The sequence below is a fragment of the Myotis nattereri genome (assembly GCF_964212035.1).
Source record: "Myotis nattereri genome assembly, chromosome: 15".
Lineage (NCBI taxonomy): Eukaryota > Metazoa > Chordata > Mammalia > Chiroptera > Vespertilionidae > Myotis > Myotis nattereri.
In genome coordinates, this window is record NC_138090.1 from 17220536 (window position 1) to 17242008 (window position 21473).

Below are 21473 nucleotides of genomic sequence, written 5' to 3' on the forward strand. Positions count from 1 at the left end.
TCAATAGTATCACCACTTCTGCTAAGGATGTGAAGCCTTTGGAATCAGCTTGGCCAAAGAAACAGGAGTTTTGATTGAAGGAAGAAAGGAAGGTAGTGGTGGAGCCAGAAACACTGAAGGGCAGGGTGGTTCTGCAGAGGATTTTGCAGGGATTCCTGGATGGTGACCAGATGACAAGAAGGCTAGAGGTGCTCGGTGGGAGTTGTTGCTGTGACTCAGGATGCTGTTAGATGCCATCTTTCTGTAGAACTTCAATCTGCTGTCTATTGCCTCATGGTCATAAGAAGGCTGCTGCATATCTAGGACTCACACCCAAATTCCAGATAGGAAATGGGGGGAAAGTTTATAGGTGGAGGGTATATACATTGTATGAAGCAAAAATGCAGGAGTACTTACAATCTTCTAAATTATTAGGTCTCGTGGGTTGATCTGAGAAAAGCACCTCCCCTTCTTTATGATTTAGCTAACTACCATCTCTTTCAAGGTTCAGTTCAAATCAGCATGAGTTAGGTGTCCCAGGTCTAACTATTTAGAGCCTGTGATAGATTGCAGTGACCCCCCCAATTCTCCTGTTTTTGTACTCATGCCCTGTGCCATGCATCTGATTCTGGTCTTAGCCATGAAGCTCGCCTTGATCAATAGGACATTTTTAAGCAGAGGCATAACAATCCCTTGTGTGGTTAGGCGTGCTCTTCCTCTGTGTCTGAGCCACTGCCATGAGGGTGAGAGACACACAAAGCAGAGTTGAATCATCATAATGAGGCTATCCTATATCAGTGCAGCCACCCCCCAAACCCAAGGCACCCAACGAAAATCAGCAGAACTGTCTAGGCAACCACCCCAGATACCTGAGAAATTAACAGTTATTGTATAACACTGAAGCTCTGTGGTTGGTTGTTACTCAGCATTACTGTAGCTTTAGATAATTAATAGAGTCCTTTGGGCATAGCTCTGTCACAAGTCTTAGCCCTGTCTCTCCCACTAATGGTGGGGAGTCTTTTAGGAAGGGCCACCTTTTTTCACAGTGCCTGGCACATGGAAGATGCTAAGTGAAAGCTTGGGAAAGGAATGAATGAATGAACCTTTGTTCAGTCTTTAAGAAGGAACTTTGATGCTTTGCTCACAGCAGGTGCAAAATTCCTAACCACACAGTGTAATCAAATGAACCCACCCACAGAAAACCTGGTTCAACAAGATATGTGAAGCTACAATATAAATAAATTCTCATCACAGATTAAGGTGCTTTTTTTCCTCAAGTACAATGGTCATTTCTTAAACATGGGTACTCTATTTTATATTTTATTAATACTGCATAGATTAGTTCACAGGTAATCTAAATCCTATAAGTACACTTTAAAGGGTAGAATGTAAATAAGTGGATATGACTCAGTCTAGATAGCCTTACTATTATCTTCAGTACACAATACCAAACCATTATTACTGTTATTTCCTAATAAAGTCAAGAATCTTGAATTGCTTTTAAAAATGATATTATTTATATTAACATAAAAAATAAAAAGAGAGGTCTGCAGAGGAAAATATATCTCGTAGCCTAGCCATGTATGGGGTGGGATCGTGAGAACATCATCTTTATAAAAGTCAGCAATTGGTTCTCCTCTTCTCCTGTTCGTTAGCCACATCTTCCTGAGCCGTGCCAGCTGCAACCCTCAGACATGATGGTGAAGATCAGAGTGAATGGATTTGGTTATATTGGGTGCCTGGTCGCCAGGGCTGCTTTTAACTCTGACAAAGTGGATATTGTCACCATCAGTGACCCCTTCATTGACCTCAAACACATGGTGTACATGTTCCAGTATGATTCTACTCATGGCAAGTTCAAAGGCACAGTCAAGGCTGAGACAGGAAGCTTGTCCTCAATGGAAAGTCCATCTCAACATCAAATGGGGTGATGCTGGTGCCGAGTATGTTGTGGAGTCCACCTGTGTCTTCACTACCACAGAGAGGGCTGGGGCTTACTTGAAGGGTGGATCCAAGAGGGTCATCATCTCTGCCCCTTCGGTGATGCCCCCATGTTTGTGATGGGTGTGAACCGTGACAAGTATGACAACTCCCTCAAGATTGTCAGCACTCTCTCCTGCACCACCAACTGCTTGGCCTCCCTGGCCAAGGTCATTCACGACAACTTTGGCATTGTGGAGGGACTCAGGCCACAGTCCATGCCGTCGCTGCCACCCAGAAGTTTGTGGATGGGCCATGTAGCGTGATGGCTGAAGGGCTGCCCAGTACATCATCCCTGCTTCTACTGGCGCTGCCAAGGCTGTGAGCAAGATTAGGTGAATGGGAAGCTCACTGGGATGGCCTTTGTTGTCCCCACCCTCACTGTGTCAGTGTGGATCTGATCTGCCACCTGGAGAAAGCTGCCAAATACGATGACATCAAGAAGGTAGTGAAGCAGGTGTCAGATGGTCCCCTTAAGGCAGTGGTTCTCAACCTTCTAGCCCTTTAAATACAGTTCCTCATGTTGTGACCCAACCATAAAATTATTTTCGTTGCTACTTCATAACTGTAATGTTGCTACTGTTATGAACCATAATGTAAATATCTAATATGCAGGATGGTCTTAGGCGACCCCTATGAAAGCGTTGTTCGACCGCCAAAGGGGTCGCAACCCACAAGTTGAGAACTGCTGCCTTAAGGGCATTCTGGGCTATACTGAGGACCAGGTTGTCTCCTGCGACTTTAACAGGGACCCAGTGGATCCGCCTTCAATGCTGGAGCTGGTATTGCCCTCAAGGACCACTTGTCAAACTCATTTCCTGGTATGCCAGTGAATTTGGCTACAGCAGCAGGGTCTGCATGGCCTCCAAGGAGTAAGAGCCCCTGGATCACCAGCCCCAGCAAGAGGAAGAGACCCTCAGCTGCTGGAGAGTCCATGCCTCCGATCGGTCCTTGAGCACACCGAGAATCTCCTGACCGCCAGTTTCCCTCCCAGACCCCCTGAGGAGGGGCGGGGACTTGGGGAGCCCTACCTTGTCATACACCATCACTGAAGTTCACTGTACCCCCTCCCAAAAAAGGTCACTGATCACATAGTATAGCATGTTTGGGGGATACTGAGCAAATTAATTTTGCTAAAGAAGAGGGTTTCTGCAGAGAAATAGTAAAAAAGGCTGGGAATAACTAATATGTTATGTGCCAATTACATCTAAATTTTTTTCAAAAGGCAGGGTATGGCAGGGCATTATGAAGCCAAATATATGGAAATCTGAATATAAGATCAGGGGCATTTTAAAATTATATTTTACTCAGTAGGAATGCTATAACTTTTGATGAAGGGAATGGCATAATTCTAGCAGTATGGCATGGGAAGGTTTTTGCAGAAACATGCTTAATAGTCATATTAAATAATTTAATATAAAAAACTATTATGCAGATACTATCCCCATTTATTTCTAAATCACATGTCTCATTAAAATCTAGATTTATGCTGGATGCAAATGACCAAGGAATTATTTTGAGATCATAGGTTTGCTCCTCTCTTCCTGACAGTCATTTAGCATATTGTCCATTGGGAGTCCATGAATTATTCCCCGCACATCCTGCTGGTCCAGTTCTGTGAAAAACTAATAATAGCTAGGGGTCAAGTTCAGGAGTAAGAATGAATGAGACTCCATGTAGCCAAAACCAGAATCAACATTGGGATAAACTGTTCCAAGTGCCTTTTCTAAGAGCACATCTCACCTGAGTTGTGGTAGCATTTACCTTCTGGGTGTGAAGGTGTCATATTTTCCTTGAAAGGCGTTTCATAACCCATTAATTTTATTTGCCACATGGGTGTCACTATTTATTCTTATTTGAGTTGAACTTAGAGTCAGGAAGTGTAAATATCTTACCAAAATTTTATGTCCTGTTAGTGATAGAAGAATGTCTTTTCATACTCCATTCCTCTATACCTGTTTTCTCTAGAATGTTCTCCTCTCCACCTTACCCCCATTCCACCTTAAAAACTTCAATTCAGCCTTCTAAACCCTATTCAAACATGCCCACATAAACAAAAACTCTTTGAGACCAAATAGCTTGAGAATAAATGTACTGATAATATTTAAGTTTCTTCCCAGCTCTAAAATGTAAGGGTACTATGCTTGGAAAGCAGTTTAGGTCATATATAACTTTTGGAGGTCAGAGGCTCAGCAGTGAGCATTGACCCATGAACCAGGAGGTCACAGTTCGATTCCCAGTCAGGGCACATGCCTGGGTTGTGGGCTCGATCCCCAGTAGGGGGCCTGCAGAAGACAGCCAGTCAATGATTCGCTCTCATCATTGATGTTCCTATCTCTCTCCCTCCCTCTCCTTTCCTCTCTTTGAAATCAATAAAAAATATTTTTTAAAAAGAAAATCATTTAAAAAAAATCTGGACATACTGAAAACTTAGATATACTCGATGTTGTATATACTATATATACTGGATAAACTTTATATTTTCTGTTCATTTGCTGGTGTTTAAATTTGCTGGTGATTTCTTCGTGCTCTTGCATTGTTTTCCTGGTATTTTCCCAGTCTGATGCATGTGGAGAAAGAGGTCAGTGTAGGTGCTATTCTGGCCCAGGTCACTGATTTGCTGTCAGATCTTTGGCAAGTCTTGCCGTAGGTCTCCATGACCCACAGCTGTTGCAGAAGAGTAACACTTGCCTTTGTGAGACAGTGAGGAGGGAAACACAAGACTCATACAACAAAGCCTTTTAAAAAGTTAAAAGTCCTTTGCCGAAGCCGGTTTGGCTCAGTGGATAGAGCGTCGGCCTGCGGACTGAAGGGTCCCGGGTTCGGTTCCGGTCAAGGGCATGTACCTGGGTTGCGGGCACATCCCCAGTGGGAGATGTGCAGGAGGCACCTGATCGATGTTTCTCTCTCATCGATGTTTCTAGCTATCTCTCTCCCTTCCTCTCTGTAAAAAATCAATAAAATATATATATATATATATATATAAAAAGTTAAAAGTCCTACTTGGGGCCCTGGCTGGTGTGGGTGAGTTGGTTGGAGCATCGTCAACTTCTTTTTATTTATATTACATTCAAGCTACCCATAGGCATGGCCACACTTGAGACCTTAGATTCACACCCAGTCCTTTGTAGTAAAGAAGACTGTTGGCGACTGGCCGGCATGGTTTAGTGGTTGAGCATCCACCCATGAACCAGGAGGTCTCGGTTCGATTCCTGGTCAGGGCACGTGCCCGGGTTGTGGGCTCAATGCCCAGTGTGGGGTGTGCAGGAGGCAGCAGATCGATGATTCTCCGCCACCATTGATGTTTCTCTCTCTTCCTCTCTGAAATCAATAAAAATATATTTTAAAAAATAAGACTGTTGGATTTTAATTGATAGATCTCTAACCCAGATGTCTGTAGGTTAACCTGGGGTTATTTGTTGCCTCTCAAGAAGGGTCTTCCAGGCTTCCATGCAGAGTGTATAAAGCCTGGTTGATAGTGTTTGAGAGCCAGGTGGGAGAATAGGGCTGGGCAGTGGTGAGGCACTGTGGTGCTTCTCTGTTCAGTATGCAGACTTTCATTCATCTTCTTGTTTTACTATACGTAAATCCTCTGCTTTAATCTGGCCCTTTGCTATTTTCTTCCAGAGAATAAACCTCCTGTGTTACAGGGCTTGGGAGAAGTCTCTGGGCTATGCTTGTGGGGATGGGATCTGCAAGTCTAATTGCTCCTTATATCTCCCCCTTCGGCTGTCTCCGCCTTGCAAAGTACTGTATCTGATGCCTAGTTCCTGAGCCTTTCCTGGAGGCCCCCCCAAAGTGAGTCCACTTACTTCCTGGTATTAGACATGAGTCCTAACCACCCTCCTCCCTACTCCAGTCCCATGCAAGGCTTCCAGTTTTCCCTGGTTACCATCTCTATCCCAAACTGTATTGACATCTCTCATCTGTTTTCATCTTTCTCATGCTCTTATCCTTGTAGATTCTCATCCATTTTGTGATTTCAGTGTGTCGTGTTCCAGAAATGCCTGTGTTCACTCCACCCGTATTCAGTAAGCAGCTGTTCTTGAAGTCCACCAGTGCCGTGCAGTGTAACACTCCGCAGTTGCTAAATGGAATGACAGCGACATGTCTGGACCTGTGAAGTGGGCAATACAGAAAATTAAATGAAAAAAGACAGCTGCAGGTTGGTATGTATGATACCATTTTCATAAAAATTTTATATATATAAACACACATATACATATGTTGTATGTATAATATAAAACATATTCTCCTTAGCATTATCTGGGACAATATAAATAACTATATCAGAATAAATATACTTTTAGAGCTAGTTGGATATATTCATTTGGCAAAAACATTTCCAAGGGTGTGATTTAAAGTCTAGTCAATCTGGTGAATGTAGACATTTACTTTGGGGGCCATGGACCAGGAACTAGCATTCACATTGTGTTCTATATGAACAGTGCCCCCTGCAGTTGTGCAACTGTGGCGGCCCTTCCTGGGGGTCCCCCCAAAGAAGAACCTGACCTCTACAGAGTAGCAGCAGGGGTTCACTTGCAAAGGAGATGCTTCTCCCACGTGCAACTCCTAGTGTTACCTTAAGCTGTCAGTTGGAGTGTAGGCCTGGCTGGCAACTTTGGAGGGGCAAGCCAGGCACAGGGGCTGGGCAGAGGATGTGGCCACACCTAGATCTAGGGGTGCCCTGTGGACTCCAAAAGGCTCCTCCAGATGTGTGGGTTCGATGTCCAGCTTCTGGAGAAGGGCTGAGGGCTGTTGGCATCCCCCACCCCACTACCAGAGACAGTCAGGGAGCTCTGGGGAGTCTCCTCTATTGACCAAGATAGTGTGTGTGTGTGTGTGTGTGTGTGTGTGTGTGTGTGTATGTTCGTTCTTACACTTAGCGGCCAAAAGCTAGAAAGATGAATGGACAGGGCTCAAGGGCCCCCCAAAAGCTGACAAGATAATTGTATAGAAAAAAAGCCCTCCCCTCCCTATCCCTGACCGAGTAGCTCTGTTAATTAGAGCACTGTCCAGATACACCAATGAATGCATAAATAAATGGAACAACAAATTGATGTTTCTCTCCCTTCCTCTCTCTCTAAAATCGATCAATAAAAAAGTTTTTTAAAAAGAACCACAGGCTTGAGCAGGAAGGGGGATGGTCTTTGAGACAGGAGTCCACCATTCTCTCAGGTCTGTGGCACCTGAATTGACCTTTCATTTTGCACCAGCACCTGTCTCATTAGTTTCGTTTTTCCTTGCGGCAGGCAGACAAACCGATTCCCGGCCAAGGCATGTGCCCAGGTTTCGGGCTCAATCCCCAGTCTGGGGGTGTGCGGGAGGCAACCGATTGGTGTTTCTCTCTCACAATGATGTTTCTCTCTCACTCTCCTCTCTCCTTTCTTCCTCTCTCTCTAAAATCAATAAAAACATATTAAAAATAGAGATAAATAAAAATCCGATGCTGAGGCTGAACCTTTAGAGAGTTGAATCTTTTTTTTTAAATATATTTTATTGATTTTTTACAGAGAGGAAGGGAGAGAGATAGAGAGCCAGAAACATCGATGAGAGAGAAACATCGATCAGCTGCCTCCTGCACATCTCCTACTGGGGATATGCCCGCAACCCAGGTACATGCCCTTGACCGGAATCGAACCTGGGACCTTTCAGTCCGCAGGCCAACGCTCTATCCACTGAGCCAAACCGGTTTCGGCAAGAGTTGAATCTTTAACAGGGTTTCTCAACCATGGCCCTACTGACCTTTGAGACTAGACAATCCTTTGCCATAGGGGGCTTTCCTCTGCATTGTGGGATTTTAGCACCATCCCTGGGCCCTACACACTAGATGCCAGTTGAACCCTCTCCGAATTGTAATGACCAAAAGACATGGCCAAGTGTTACCTGGTGGGAGGAGCAAATCGCCCAAGTGAGAATCACTGCTGTAGGGGCCAGGATCCAGGCATCATATTTTTAAAAAATCTTCCCAGGTGATTCCGACGTGCAGTCGAGTTTGAGAGTCAGTGCTCGGATGGAGTTTCCTCTGGGAAGTGTATCCTGATGGAAAGCCCCGGGAATTTTAGAGAGGTTTCTGTAAACTGTGATTTGCTACTGACTCAGCATGAATGGATCTATTCTGGGCCAGACGAGCAGTTCCGCTCATCTTATCTAGTAAGACTATTTTTTCCTATCAAGGGGACTTTGGAAAACAAAGAGGCTCTAACATCTCGAGAAGCTAGCAAAGCCAGCTGAGCTAGAAACACAGAGAACCTTTACAGCCAGCCAATGAAAGAGACCCAAACTAATGAATGGGCTAACCAAGCATGTCAAACTCGAGGCCGGTGGAGTTTAACATGCTTGGTAAGCAGTACTTGAGGACCCACAGGGTGTACCTTCTTGATGCCAAGATAATATTGACTGGAGATGCCCTGTGGGCCAGGGTCTTGTGCTGGGGGATCTCTTTACATGCCACCAAATAAGACATCTAAGTTATAAACAATATGTTAATAAATTAATCCTATATAATAAAAGGCTAATATGCAAATTGACCAAAGGGCAGAATGACATGCACTGACCACCAGGGGGCAGATGCTCAACACAGGAGCTTCCCCCTGGTGGTCAGTGTACTCCCACAGGGGGAGCACAACTCAGCCAGAAGCCAGCCTCACAGCTGGCAGTGGTGGTGGCTGGAGCCTCTCCTGCCTCCATGGCAGTGCTAAGGATGTCTGACTGCTGACTTAGGCCTGCTCCCTGCCAGTCGGATATCCCCAAGGGCTCCCAGACTGCGAGATGGCACAGGCTGAGTTGAGGGACCCCTTCTCCACTGCACCCCCCCCCAGTTCACGAATTTCATGCACTGAGCCTCTAGTATTAATAATAAATAGGTCTAGTTTAAGGAATAGACATGTCGATACTTCTGAAACATGTTTTAACCCTAACTTGTGTACAAAAACATTTATACATTTTGAGTCTGCTCCCCAGTATCATTGTGGCAGAAACTACAGTTTGGCTCTTTCTACACCCTTCCATCCTCTTTTCTACTAAGGACACCAGAAAGCTAAACACTTGCCTTCCAGATTTCTCTGCTGGTGGGAGTAGCCATGTGACATAATTTTGGCCACTAAGAATGCAAGCTCTATGAAGACAGATTTTTGTCTATTTTGTTCTCTGCTGGTTAAAACTCACCAAATCTTACACTCTTAAAAATGTCCACTCCAGGTGGGGGGAAAAGACAGATGTTGTTTAAGGGTACAAACTTGCAACCAATAGTAAATAAATCCTAGAGATCTATATGCATAGCATAGTGATTGTAGAAAACAATATTGTATTACAATCCTTAAACTTGCCAAGAGACTAGAACTTAATTATTCCAACACTAAAAAAATGATAATTGTGTAATGTGGTAGAGGTGTTAATTATTGTCACAATAGCAGTCATATTATAATATATAAATGCATCAAATTAACATGTACACCTTAAATTTACACAATGCTATATGTCAACTATGTTTCAGTGAAAAAAATTAAAATGTCCAGTTTATGTATATCCATTATTTCAAAAATGTGAAAAATAAAAGAGCAATTGTTAATAAATTACAAATTGAAAAAAAAAAATTGGCCCTTCAGAGAGAATCCTGAGAGGAATTAAGACACCAAGACCCTGTTTCTCTAAAGTTCAGGTAAATTGCAGTGCTGAAATGGATCTTGCTAACACTAGATGTCACCATTGTGCTGTGCAAGAGTAGCTGACCCTCAGGAGTGCTGTTTATTACTCACCACAGGGTCAGGCTGTTCAAGTGTTAGAAGATTGTTCATCCTCATTCCACCCATGCTGGGCTATGATCGCTGTGGCCTTATTAAAACTCCCTAAACGTTGATTTTCTCTTGGTTATAATTCATTCTATATTCCTGTGCCCAGTACTGCTTGGGGCCAAGTTAGAAGGAGAGGAGGGTGCCAGCCTCCATGCTCTGTGCTTCGGATAAAGAGTTCCCTGTGCCGTGGTTCCCACCTCCAGGTCTCTCTGGGACCCGTGCTTGCATCTCTCTGGAGGCCTCTGGGGGCTGAATTTTAATAATGGACTTATGATTCTGCAGACACCAAAGTGATTCAGATAAAGAATCAGTGGAAGTTGCTTGAATCAAGTGTCTTTAGTTCCAGTTGTTGCTTCCTCAACAAGATATTAGTCTTTAATTTTCCATAGCGGTTCTTTAATGAATACTAATAACCAGTACATTTTGTGATGCTTATTTATCAAAGATTCAAACCCAGGCGGCCTGGCTTCAGAGCCCATGTTCTGACCATCACACAATATAGCCCTCCTTTTTCCACTGCTGTTTTGGGGTAGTTTTTTTTTTTTTTTTTTTCAGCTTCATTGTATGATTGATATACAATCAGCTTGTTGATTTCTACAAAAGGTCTTGCTGGGATTTGATTGGATTGCTTTCAATATATAGATCAATTTGGGGAGAACAACATAGTATCCATGTATTAGATATTTTTGCATTTCGCTTGTTATTTTTTAAAACTTTTTTTTTTAACCCTCACCCAAGGATATGTTTACAGTATTGATTGATTGAGAGATTGAGAGAGAGAGAGAGAAAGGGCGAAAGGGCAAAACCTGCATCAGTTGCCTCCTGTATATGCCCTGACCTGCAACCTTTTGGTGTGCTTTTTATTCAATCTCAGATTTCCCCGCTTGGCTTTCTCCTGTCTCCCTAATCTACCAATGGATTTCATATACCCTGCGGGCCCCCCCCCCCCCCCCCCCGTCTTCTCCTTTGATTCTAGTGTATAAAATAAGGTGCAAAACTGCCATTTCTCAATCCGTTGAGATTTTGCTTCCCGGCAAACTGTCCTATTGTTGGTTTGCTCAAGTAAACTCATAGAAATTCTTACAGATTTGGACATTTCTTATGTCGGCAAATTATTGATAAGAATAACCTTGATAAGAATGACCCGTATTTTGAGATACTGCATCTACATTAACTGTAATGCGATGAAAATACCTGATTTTCTGACAAAAATCACAGGTACTACTGATACTACCGTGGTTTGTTGCCAACACGCAATTGAAGGAAATGCTGTTTCGGTTAGAGATGAGCGAAAAGGACCATAAACTTGCTCACCTACTCAAGGTCCCTGAGGGTCCCAGCTTAAGAAGCCCCGCGCTGGGAGCGGCGCCAGAGAACCACCGAGCTGCGCGCTCCGGCATCCTAGAGAGGAAGCACGTGCGGCCTGGGCGGCGCGCTCGGGTGACGCACTTCCGGTCACGCCGGCCTCGGCGCCTTATCGGAGGTGAGTGTTGGGTTTGTCACCTGGGAGTCCCTGCTAGGAGCGCTCCTTTCACCTTAGAGGAGGCAGTCGCCTTTGCCCCTGCTGCCGCGGCGGAAGGAGTCGGAGGCGGCCTGCGAGCCAGGCCCGCTCGCCCCGGGTGCCCTCGCTCCCAGCCGCTTTGGGGGAATGGAGGCTGTGGATGGAAGGAGACGCGCTGCGTGCCCGGCACAGCCACAGAGTCCAGTCGCTGTTCGAGGTTCCCGGGATGCAGCTAGGAATGAGACGGGTGTGGGTCCCGGCCGCAGGGAGCTCTCAGTTGAATGGGAAGTTAGATATTAGTCACCTCTGATCACCTCACCCCTCTGGTCCTAACCGCGTCGCTGCAGCCGGTTGCTTTTAGGTGAAGACCAAGTCCGCAACGTGCGCGAGGCCTGCGGGGCTTGGTCCCTTGCGCTCTTTTCCTCGTGTTGCAGCGCACTCCCCCTGGCTCAGCTGCAGACTTTCACTTCTAGGACGAGCTTTCGCACTTGCTGTCACTTTTGTAAAGATTTTCCTTTTAATCAAGCCAATTCCTGCTCAGTCTTATCATTTAGAATAGATTCTCCGGGGCACTAGTCACAAATGTGATCTTAAAGTTATTTATGATAATCTTGGATTGATATGTGTGTGTCCTTTAGCCCTAGACCAAGCCCAGGGAGGAAAGGGATCACCTTTTTTTCTCTCGCCACTATCTCACACTTGGGCTGGAATGTATGCAGTAGATGTTTGTTGAACGAAGAAAGCACACATCAGTGTGTCATCTCAAACATGGGCGACATAGTACACAGGGGAGGGAATGCAGTGCTAGTGGAGTGTGTAACAGGGGACCTGCCTGGTCTGGAGAGGGTGACCTGGAGGCTGAGTCGGCATTACCTAGCTGAAGAGGGGATCCGGCTGCTGGGGAGTATGGCAGGTGGACAGAATCCGTTACAAAGGCTCTAAGGCAGGGGTGGGCAAACTTTGTGACTCGAGGGCCACAGTGGGTTCTTAAACTGGACCGGAGGGCCGGAACAAAAGCATGGATGGAGTGTTTGTGTGAACTAATATAAATTCAAAGTAAACATCATTACATAAAAGGGTACGGTCTTTTTTTTTTTTTTTTAGTTTAATTCATTTCAAACGGGCCGGATCTGGCCCACTGTAGTTTGCCCACGGCTGCTAAGGTCTCATACAGATAGAGAGGTCCTGAATTAGCATCGCAGAAGAAACTGAAAGAAGGCTAGAATGGCTAGACCAGGAATAAGGGTGGTACAGATGAGCTTAGCAGGAAATTATACCTTGCAATGAGTTTTCTTAAGGAAGGTGCTGGCCTTTTGGTAGAATATTACTACTTAACAAGAATACACAATGTTCGTAGGGGATATAATTAAAGTAACAACTATTACATTTTGGAATGTTAAGTTGGCCTTTCAAGGTCCTTTGAATGGGACGATGAACAAAAAAGATGCCTGCCTTGAGACCCAAGAAAAGGAAGACTTACTCAGACTCTGATTCTGAATTTCTTGGCTACTCATTTATTTCCCATATTTACCTTAGAATCATGTTACCAGGTTCTAACAGAAATCCTATTGGGATTAGATTGGAAGCAACTGAATGTAGTTATTAAAAGCATGACTTTTGGAATTGGCAGATCGGAGTTCTGCCTCCAGCTCATCCATCCACTGACCGAGTGACCTTGGTAGAGAAAATTAGTCACTTAGCCTTGTTTTCTCCTTTGGGAAAAAGAAAAGGTTCAGAAGATTATTGTGGCTATTGAGTGAGAGGGTGCCTATATTTCACCCAAAAAGCATGGTATTTGTTTCTATTTCCTTTAACCTTTTATGTTTCCCAGTAAAATAGTTTTTAAAATGAAGGTCTGAGTTTCCTCTTGTTAGGAGTTGATGCTAGTTTTTTTGCTCTTTGTGTACTCAAGTTCCCCCTGTATTCATGTCCTACCTAGGACAGAGCATTGCTTGATGTTGGGGAGTATAGGTTTTGATGCCCAAGGGCATCCGAAATATTTATATACCATCTACTCAGTGGGCGTTTAGTAAATGATTGCTGCGGTTATTGGCAGGTTTGTTGGTGTTATAGAGGAGAGCCTTTGGGCAAGGCTTACTTTGGTTCTCTTTGCTTCTTCCCTCAGCCCCTGCCCTTCACTGAGAAGGAGCCCAGGTGATGGCAGCCATGCCCCTGAAAGCCTGGTACCAGGTGAGCTGTTAATTCCTCAGGTCGACCTTCGAGAGACGTGATTTGAAGGAAATGATGAGAGGGATGATTCTGGCAAAATTCTTGGAGCCAAAGCAGTAGGAAGATCCCCCGTTGATTCTCTCCAACTGGACGCTGGGGGAAAAGCCAATGATGGTGAAGGGCTGAGCAGCTAGAAGCCCACCAAGCAATGGTTGGAGAGAGTGTCCTGGCAAGTGGAATTGTAGCCTGTTCCACACTGGAGGGTCCCCAGGTTTAGAGGGATCTGTGAGAATGAGGGACTCGGGCTAGTGGTGTAGGTATCTGGTTGCAAGGTTCTTGGGAAGTGGTGACAGAAAGGTGGCAGGAAGAAGACAAGAATGAAGGAGCTTATATCATTTATCCTCCTAACGAGAGAAGTTAGGGCTTCAGAATCAAGGGTAATATATCCTCCTTGAGGTCAGTACTGGCTAAGGCAAGGCTGTGGGCTCTGACAGGAAAGCTGTGCACTAGGACAGGGCACCTGAAGTTAGGAATCCCATCAGGCCTCAGTGGCTTGACCAGTCACTTAACCTCTTTGCATCTTAATTGACTTCATTTGTAACGTGAACATTCAGGACCTTACATTTGTGGGGCAAGGAAGTTTTTGTTTTGACTTGTATTTCACTCTGAGACTGATGAGTTGCTGGGTACTGCTTTACTTACCATGTCTTTCTCGGGACTTATTTACCCAATAACTTAGCATGAACCATATCCCAAGTGCCAGTCCTGGATTTCTGACATCTGGCAGGTGCCTCTGCCTGACTGTTTCACTGATACGCCTTGTCTTCCTTGTAGCTCACCCCGCTTCTGATGTTCCGTAAGTACTGGCGAGTCACTGGTGCCACCATCTCCAAGTCCTGACCACTCACTGTTTCGATTGCTGCTTGCTTATTGACCCTTCTTCCTGGGTACCGCTTCCAGAGAGTCACCAGGTCCAGTTGCTTCTGCCTGCTACCCCTTCCACTTGTCCCACATTTTATACTGCCTTCCTTCAAGGTTTGTTCTTCTCTGGGATTTTGTTTGAGGACCTTCCCAGCTAGTTTCTCTGTGTACAGTCTTGTGCCTCCCCCTCACTGTCCACTGGTCACCTGATACATCTCAGTTTCCTGAGCTTGGACTTTATCTTCTAGTCCAGGTTTCTCAGATGTAGTGTGCATCACGGTCACCTGGAGGGTCCATTGATGGAACATTTGCTCTCGGATGGGGCCTGCCAGTGTGCCTTTCCAGTAAGCTACCAGGTGCTGCTGCCCTGGGGACCACACTTTGAGAACCACTATTGTAGTTAGTGGTGACTTATTAAATCATTCAGTTGAGTGGGTCAGGTTGTCATTTAAAGTAGATCATTGTATGTGCTGGCAGAGGATGGATTCAGTGTGGGACAGCTGGAATTGGAGCTGTTGAAGGTCCCCATCTGTTGAACTGTTGTACGGATTGTACAATAGTGAAGAGTCGGTTCCAGAAATATTTTGGTAATAAAATGGGTAGAATTTGATTACCAACTGTCAGAAGTGAGCAGTGATGGGGGCAAGTTAGTTTAGGATGAATCTTAGGGAAAGAAAATTGTCACTTACGTGTGAATTAGTTTATGTGAATTAGAGAGGGAACCAGTTTAGGGGGGCAGATGATTAGTGTTAGCAGGTGGGTCAGGAGAGAGTGTGAGGCATGGGGACTAGTGGAAGGGGCAGATCTGCACATCAGTCAAGGTGTTAGAAAGTGGGAGGATATTCACCACATGTTCAGGTAACCACATTTAATACTAAAGTCTAAGGTGTGAATAAAGGGCCTAACCAGATGCTGGAGCTTTCTGGGAAGGTAGACTTGGGGCCAGCTGCAAGGGGCAAGGATGGCTACTGAAAAAACCCGGAGGCTTGGTTGGCAAGAGCTATTGCAGATTGTGTTGGGGCTATAAAGACACGAGGCTAAAAGCTCTACCCAGCAGCAGTTTGATTCCAGAAGCATATTCTCCTAGGAAGACACATCAGGGAGCAGAATGCTAGGCTGCCCAGGCAGCACGGCTCCCTCTGCTGGGTGATCTTGAGCACAGACAGCACAGCAATCAAACAACAGATGGGGCTGGACGCAAAGGGCTCGTCATGGCAAACCATGACTCTGTTCTTGTGTGGGCTTGAGGTTTGGGGCGCAGTGAGCACTGGGGCAGTGAAAGGGGAACAGGTAGTCCTGAGATGCCACCTGGAGTGAGTGTCTGGACATTCTGAAGCTAATGGCCCTCCTGTAGGTGTAACAGTGAAAGACGGACAGTATTTACAAAGTCAGAGATTTTGCTCTGAGAAGGTGAATAATGGGAGACTCTCCAGGCTTTCTGAAATGTCTTATCATGTTTTGTAACAGTACATTTTATGTTCCAAAGGAAGCTCTTCTGATAGAGAAGTTCCAGGTTGTTGGTTGTAGAACTAGCCATTTAATGGTCTAACACCTATTCTTTCACCTTTTCTCATTAGCCATCTCTAATAGGACTCCTCCCTCATACTGTCCCCTGGGTCCCACACTCTGGCTCTGAGGCAGAGGATTGGTTCTGGGATAGCAGGAACCTCTTGTTTCAGGAGGTGGTGACCTTCGAGGACGTGGCTGTGCACTTTACCCAGGCAGAATGGGCTGGCCTCTCTTCTGCACAGAGGGCCCTGTACAGAAGTGTGATGCTGGAGAATTACGGGAACTTGACATCCCTGGGTAAGGCTACTTCCTCCTGGGACTCAGATCTATGCTTTCCTGCTTCCTTCTTTTTCCTTATGGGCTGGGGGTATGGCGTGGAGAAGGAGGGGTTGTCTCTGGTATCCCCACTGCATGGTTCAACCACTGAGCCACACGGCTGGGCAGTTTTCCTTCTTTTGACATAGCAGACCCAGGGCTGAAAGGTGCCATTTCTCTCCCCTTTTCAGGATACAGAGTTCCCAACTCTGCCCTCATCTCACTTCTGGAGGGAAGGGACTTGCCTTGGGGCCTGGAGGCACAGGATGACCCACCTGCAGAGAGGAGGACACACGTCTGTCAAGGTAAACGAGGCCAGTTTAAAATGGGCAGCTGTGGGGCTTTACAGAGCGTATACTTTAAAATGAACCATGCTCGCAAGGATTTAAATAGGTGATCTTTCCTAATAGGTAAAATATGAAACCTTTCCCACCAGTTTTAACTCTTACCAAGATAACTATTTCTTCATGCATCTCTTATGCAATTCTTGAATCCCTTGTTGCCTACCTCAGTGGCCCTTCTTTGGACAGGATGGATTTACGTAGGAGCAGTTTTTCGGTACTTGAGTGTGCCAGGTTTTGTTTAAGACTCTCTAGAGCAGCAGTCGCCAACCTTTCGGACCTCACGACCACCAGTGGTCCGCGGATACCGCTGCTCTAGAGGATACAAGTTGTGGAGACCGATGTAAAAGCTTTTTAAAAATGTGTATATAGGCAGTGGGCTGTGGGAGCTCAGCAGGAAAGCTTAGAGGAATTACCGTTTAGAAGCTCAAGTAATGGTCTTCAGGGGTAGAGCCATTTGTTCTGAATTTGACCGGTTACGTGGATAGCATGTGGAGAAGAAGAAGGTAGACTGGCCCGAGGAAGGGAATAAAGGGCTCAGTAAATCAGTGTGAAGGACTTTGCAGCATAATGTGCAGGCGAATCACCTGGGGAGCATATTTTAAAACGGGGTTTTTTCTGGAGCCCACCTGCAAGTATTCCTCTGTCCTTTCTAGTAAGTAGTGCAAAGGACTCAGAACCCAAGCAAGGCTTCCTAGCATCGGGGCTGGCACAGGGTGTGCAGTGCATCCCGACCCCCTTCCTCAGCCGAAGGTGTGGTGCTGTAGTTGGTCTGTCTCACCCTCCCAGCATTGTGTGGAACATCCAGATGCAGGCTTTGTGGTGGGCCGGAGGGCTCCATCCTGCATTTACAGCTCAGGAATAGGATATGGGAGAGCAGGCAAAACAGAACCGGCAGCAGTAGCAGTGACTGATTTTACCGGCCTCAGTGTCACTACTTAATCTCTGAGCCTGCACCTTCTTTGGTATTTTGTAGGCCTATAAGTGCCTGAGGTCAAAAGATACTAGAACATACGAGGGACAAGCCATTCGAATACAGAGTCTGGAAAAGCTTAGGAAGCAGTCCGACGTGTCGTGTGTACGTTGACACCCTATTCCACCTCGACAGTTCTCTGCCCGTGTGATATTTGGCACTGTTATTGCTAGCAGCCGATGTGGAGGTTGAACTAGTCATCTCTAAAAGCTCTGTTATTTGATGCTCTTTTGTTTCTAGTATCATTCTCAGGTGGCACTGTGCTTTCTGTTTATGTCAGATCCCGAGACCAACATTGGCAGCGAGTCCACAGGAGGACAGGGAATTTCTGAAAACAGAGCCGTGCTGTTGTCTTGTGGTCTGCAGAAGATGGCTCCTCAGAGAAGCAACGTCCTAGGAACATGTAAACTGGAGAAGCACCAGGAAATCTCCACAAGGAAGCATGGTAGAGGAAAGGTTCCCAGAATCCACTGTGACGGGAAAGCCTTCCGGTGTGAGGAATGTGGGAAGTGTTTCAGCTATTTTTCTCACTATGTTAGACACCAGAGAATCCACACTGGGGAGAAACCCTTTGAGTGTAGTGAGTGTGGAAAAGCCTTCAATGGCAATTCCTCATTGATTCGGCATCAGAGGATCCACACTGGAGAGAAGCCCTATCAGTGTGAGGAGTGTGGGAGAGCCTTCAATGATAATGCAAACCTGATGAGGCATCAGAGAATCCACAGTGGGGACCGACCCTATCACTGCCAGGAGTGTGGGAAAGGCTTCACCAGTAGCTCTGAGTTTGTTATACATCAGAGAATCCACACTGGAGAGAAACCTTATGCGTGTAATGAGTGTGGGAAAGCTTTTGTTGGTAACTCACCACTACTTCGGCATCAGAAAATTCACAGTGGAGAGAAACCCTATGAATGTAATGAATGTGGCAAAAGCTTCGGAAGGACTTCCTATCTTATCCAACATCAGCGTATTCACACAGGGGAAAAGCCTTATTCTTGTAAAATATGTGGGCAAGCCTTCAATTTGCATAAAAAATTAACTCGACACCAGAGAGTCCACAGCGATAAGAAACCCTTTGACTGTGTAGCTTGTGGAAAAGCCTTCAGTGCTCAGGAACAACTAAAAAGGCATCTGAAGACCCATGTTCAAGGGTCTTCCTATGTATGTGATGAGTGTGGTAAAGTCTACACTAGCAAAAGAAGTCTTCTTCAGCATCAAAGAGTCCATACTGGAAAGAAACCCAATGGGTGTGTCAAGTATGAAAAGACCTTTAGGACTTCTCCCCAGCTAGGTGACCTTGAGCATGTCCACCCCGGAGAGAAACCTGTGCTGGACATTTGTCGTTTTGGCCTCCCAGAGTTTTTTACCCCCTTTGACTGGTAGTATATTCACTTCCCTTTGGGACTCCATCTTCTACTCAAGAGTAGAATGTGTGACACAGACCTGCCTTAGCCATCGTTGTTGGTCAGTAGGTGACCCAAGATGGTCCAATTAGAGTTCCAGGATGTGGCCAGACTTAACAGGAAGAAATACTGTTCTTTTTCCTTAGTCTTAAAGCTGAGAGGAATTCCTGGATTATTGTGGAAGCTGAGAATAGAGTCAATACAGCAGAAAAAAAAAAGTGTTGGAGAGTAATCAGCCTTGACAATTCCATTTGAACAACTACATTAAACTATGTCTGAAGCTAGAAATGCATCTGGGCTTTTGAATTCCAGTAACCAATAAATTCAGTTTTGTTTTTCTCAAGCAAGTTTGAGTTAAGTTTTCTTTCCTTGGAATGGTGCCTTAACAGTCTAACAATTATCCTATATAATAAAAGGCTAACATGCAAATTGACCAAACGGTGGAACGACCAGTCGCTGTGATGCACACTGACCACCAGGGAGGAGATGCTCAACGCAGGAGCTGCCCCCTGGTGGTCAGTGTGCTCCCACAGGGGAGCGCCATTCAGCCAGAAGCAGGGCTCAGGGCTGGCAAGCACAGTGGTGGTGGCAAGCCGTGACAGTTGGATATCCCCCAAGGACTCCCAGACTGTGAGAGGGCACAGGCAGGGCTGAGGGACCCCCCTGGAGTACACAAATTTCGTACACCAGGCCTCTAGTTTTTAATAATGGTTATAATCTAATAATCTTCAGGACTAACGAAGGAGAAATGTTTTGTGTGTATGATGTATGGGAAAGTCTTCAGCTATGTCCCAGCAGCCCTGGTAACTGTAAGAAGAATAGGAAACCCATTGGAACATGGGAGCCCAGGGTGCATCAGGACAGCACCAGGGGATGGAAGTTCTAACAGCTCAAACTCTGTGACAGACGTTTAGTCTTACTACAAAACTATCAGTAAGTCCATTCTCAAGAAAAGTCTTAACTATGTAACCAAATGCTATCAAAACAAAAGACTTCAATTTTGTTTTCTCAGTTTTTATTTGGAATGGATACTATTCTAGGCACCAGACTGGTAAATGCCAGGCTATTGTAGCTTTTCCAGCTGGGTGTTTGTCTTGAATAGCATGCCCATCCTTCCCTTTGATCTAGAGTAGTGGTTCTCAACCTTCCTAATGCCACGACCGTTTAATACAGTTCCTCATGTTGTGGTGACCCCCAACCATAAAATTATTTTCGTGGCTACTTCATAACTAATTTTGCTACTGTTATGAATCGTAATGTAGATATCTGATATGCAGGATGTATTTTCCTTGTTACAAATTGAACATAATGAAAGCATAGTGATGAATCACAAAAACAATATGTAATTATATATGTGTTTTCCGATGGTCTTAGGCGACCCTTGTGAAAGGGTCGTTTGACCCCCAAAGGGGTCGCGACCCACAGGTTGAGAACCGCTGCCCTAGAGTCTGTTACCGGATAAAAAGGAAAGAACGGAGGTTGGCAGACAGTGGTCTCTGCTTCTGCATGCCTTCTGTAGGACTTCTGTAACCTGGTGTGTGCCTGTCTTAGGAATCGGGGCTTCATGATTACTGAGGAGGTCTTATGTTCTTACCTACAAAATTAGGTGACTTTTTTGCGATCCACCATTTGGGGTCAGCATTTCTGTGACACTGATCTGCTAATTTCTTCCTTAGACAAGCCTTTATTCCTAGCTAAAGCTCTGTTTTCTGAGCCTAGGAAGAAGTGGAAATCTTCATTGCCAAGAGCAACATAGTCCCCAGCAATCACTGCCCAATTGTGGGACCATTTTCCTATCTGAATGAGAGAAGCCATGTAAATTGCACAGGATCAGGGCAAAGCAGAGAAGGGCTCCTTGCAATGGTCAGAGATCCCAGGTATAGGACATATCCTCACTCCAGTGCCAGAAATAAAGAAGGGTCCTGCCCTGGAGTTGGAGTTGGACCTGGAGCCTTTGGATTACATCAATAACAAACTACATACCTCCTTCATGCCAGGCCTTGTACTTTACCTGAGGATAATGGTGTTGAACAAGGCAGCTATAGTCCCTGCTCTCTGGAGTGATCAGAGGAAACATGTTTAAATAAACTGTCACCGTTAAATAAGCACAAATGTACTAAGCACTGAAGTACAGAACGCTGCAATGCTTCATAACTGACCAGCCTCCCTTTTACTAGGTGGTCAGGGAAGGCTTGCTTTCCAAGGGAAATGGGATTTTTAGCTGATACCAAGTAACAGTCAAGACCGAGGTGGGAATGGGAAGGGAAAGGCATGGTAGGTATCTAAAACAGCATGTTCAGCAAGTGGGGCTGAAGTGGAGAGGGGGAGAATGGGAGTGCTAAGAGGCTGGAGAAGTGAGTGCAGGCCTCCAACCACCTTCCAGTGCAGGAAAAGGAAGGGATCGGAGCTGGAAGGAGAAAGGCCAACACCATCAGACTTGGGAGGGACCCTGCGGGTGGGTGGTGCAATCCAAGGGCTTATTTTGGAATTTTATGGGGGTGTTTTTGTTACAGTGTTTGGTGGTAACCAGGAGTGTCACAAATCCTGCAATGCACAGGATGGTTCTCCCTACTGAAAAAGTTTTCACAG

The 21473-nt window shown here is 45.5% G+C and overlaps 1 protein-coding gene and 1 pseudogene across 4 annotated transcripts; both read left to right on the forward strand.

Annotated features, from left to right (window-relative positions):
• Positions 1 to 1676: 1676 nt before the first annotated feature.
• On the forward strand, positions 1677 to 2835 carry LOC308531418 (glyceraldehyde-3-phosphate dehydrogenase-like; annotated as a pseudogene). The gene is made up of 2 exons: positions 1677 to 2437; positions 2658 to 2835. The product of its transcript is annotated as a glyceraldehyde-3-phosphate dehydrogenase-like (transcript).
• Positions 2836 to 11205: 8370 nt separating this feature from the next.
• Positions 11206 to 19231, forward strand: ZNF19 (zinc finger protein 19). 3 transcript variants are annotated; one of them, XM_081108703.1, is made up of 5 exons: positions 11206 to 11235; positions 13379 to 13443; positions 16023 to 16149; positions 16359 to 16472; positions 17762 to 19231. In XM_081108703.1, exons 2-5 carry the CDS (start codon positions 13411 to 13413, stop codon positions 18862 to 18864), a joined length of 1377 nt encoding a protein of 458 aa, XP_080964829.1. In that variant the 5' UTR covers positions 11206 to 11235; positions 13379 to 13410; the 3' UTR covers positions 18865 to 19231. The 3 variants fall into 3 exon arrangements, with proteins under 3 accessions (XP_080964829.1, XP_080964830.1, XP_080964831.1); XM_081108704.1 differs by lacking the exon at positions 11206 to 11235 and adding an exon at positions 11955 to 12331; XM_081108705.1 differs by lacking the exons at positions 11206 to 11235; positions 13379 to 13443 and adding an exon at positions 14020 to 14278.
• Positions 19232 to 21473: the final 2242 nt, after the last annotated feature.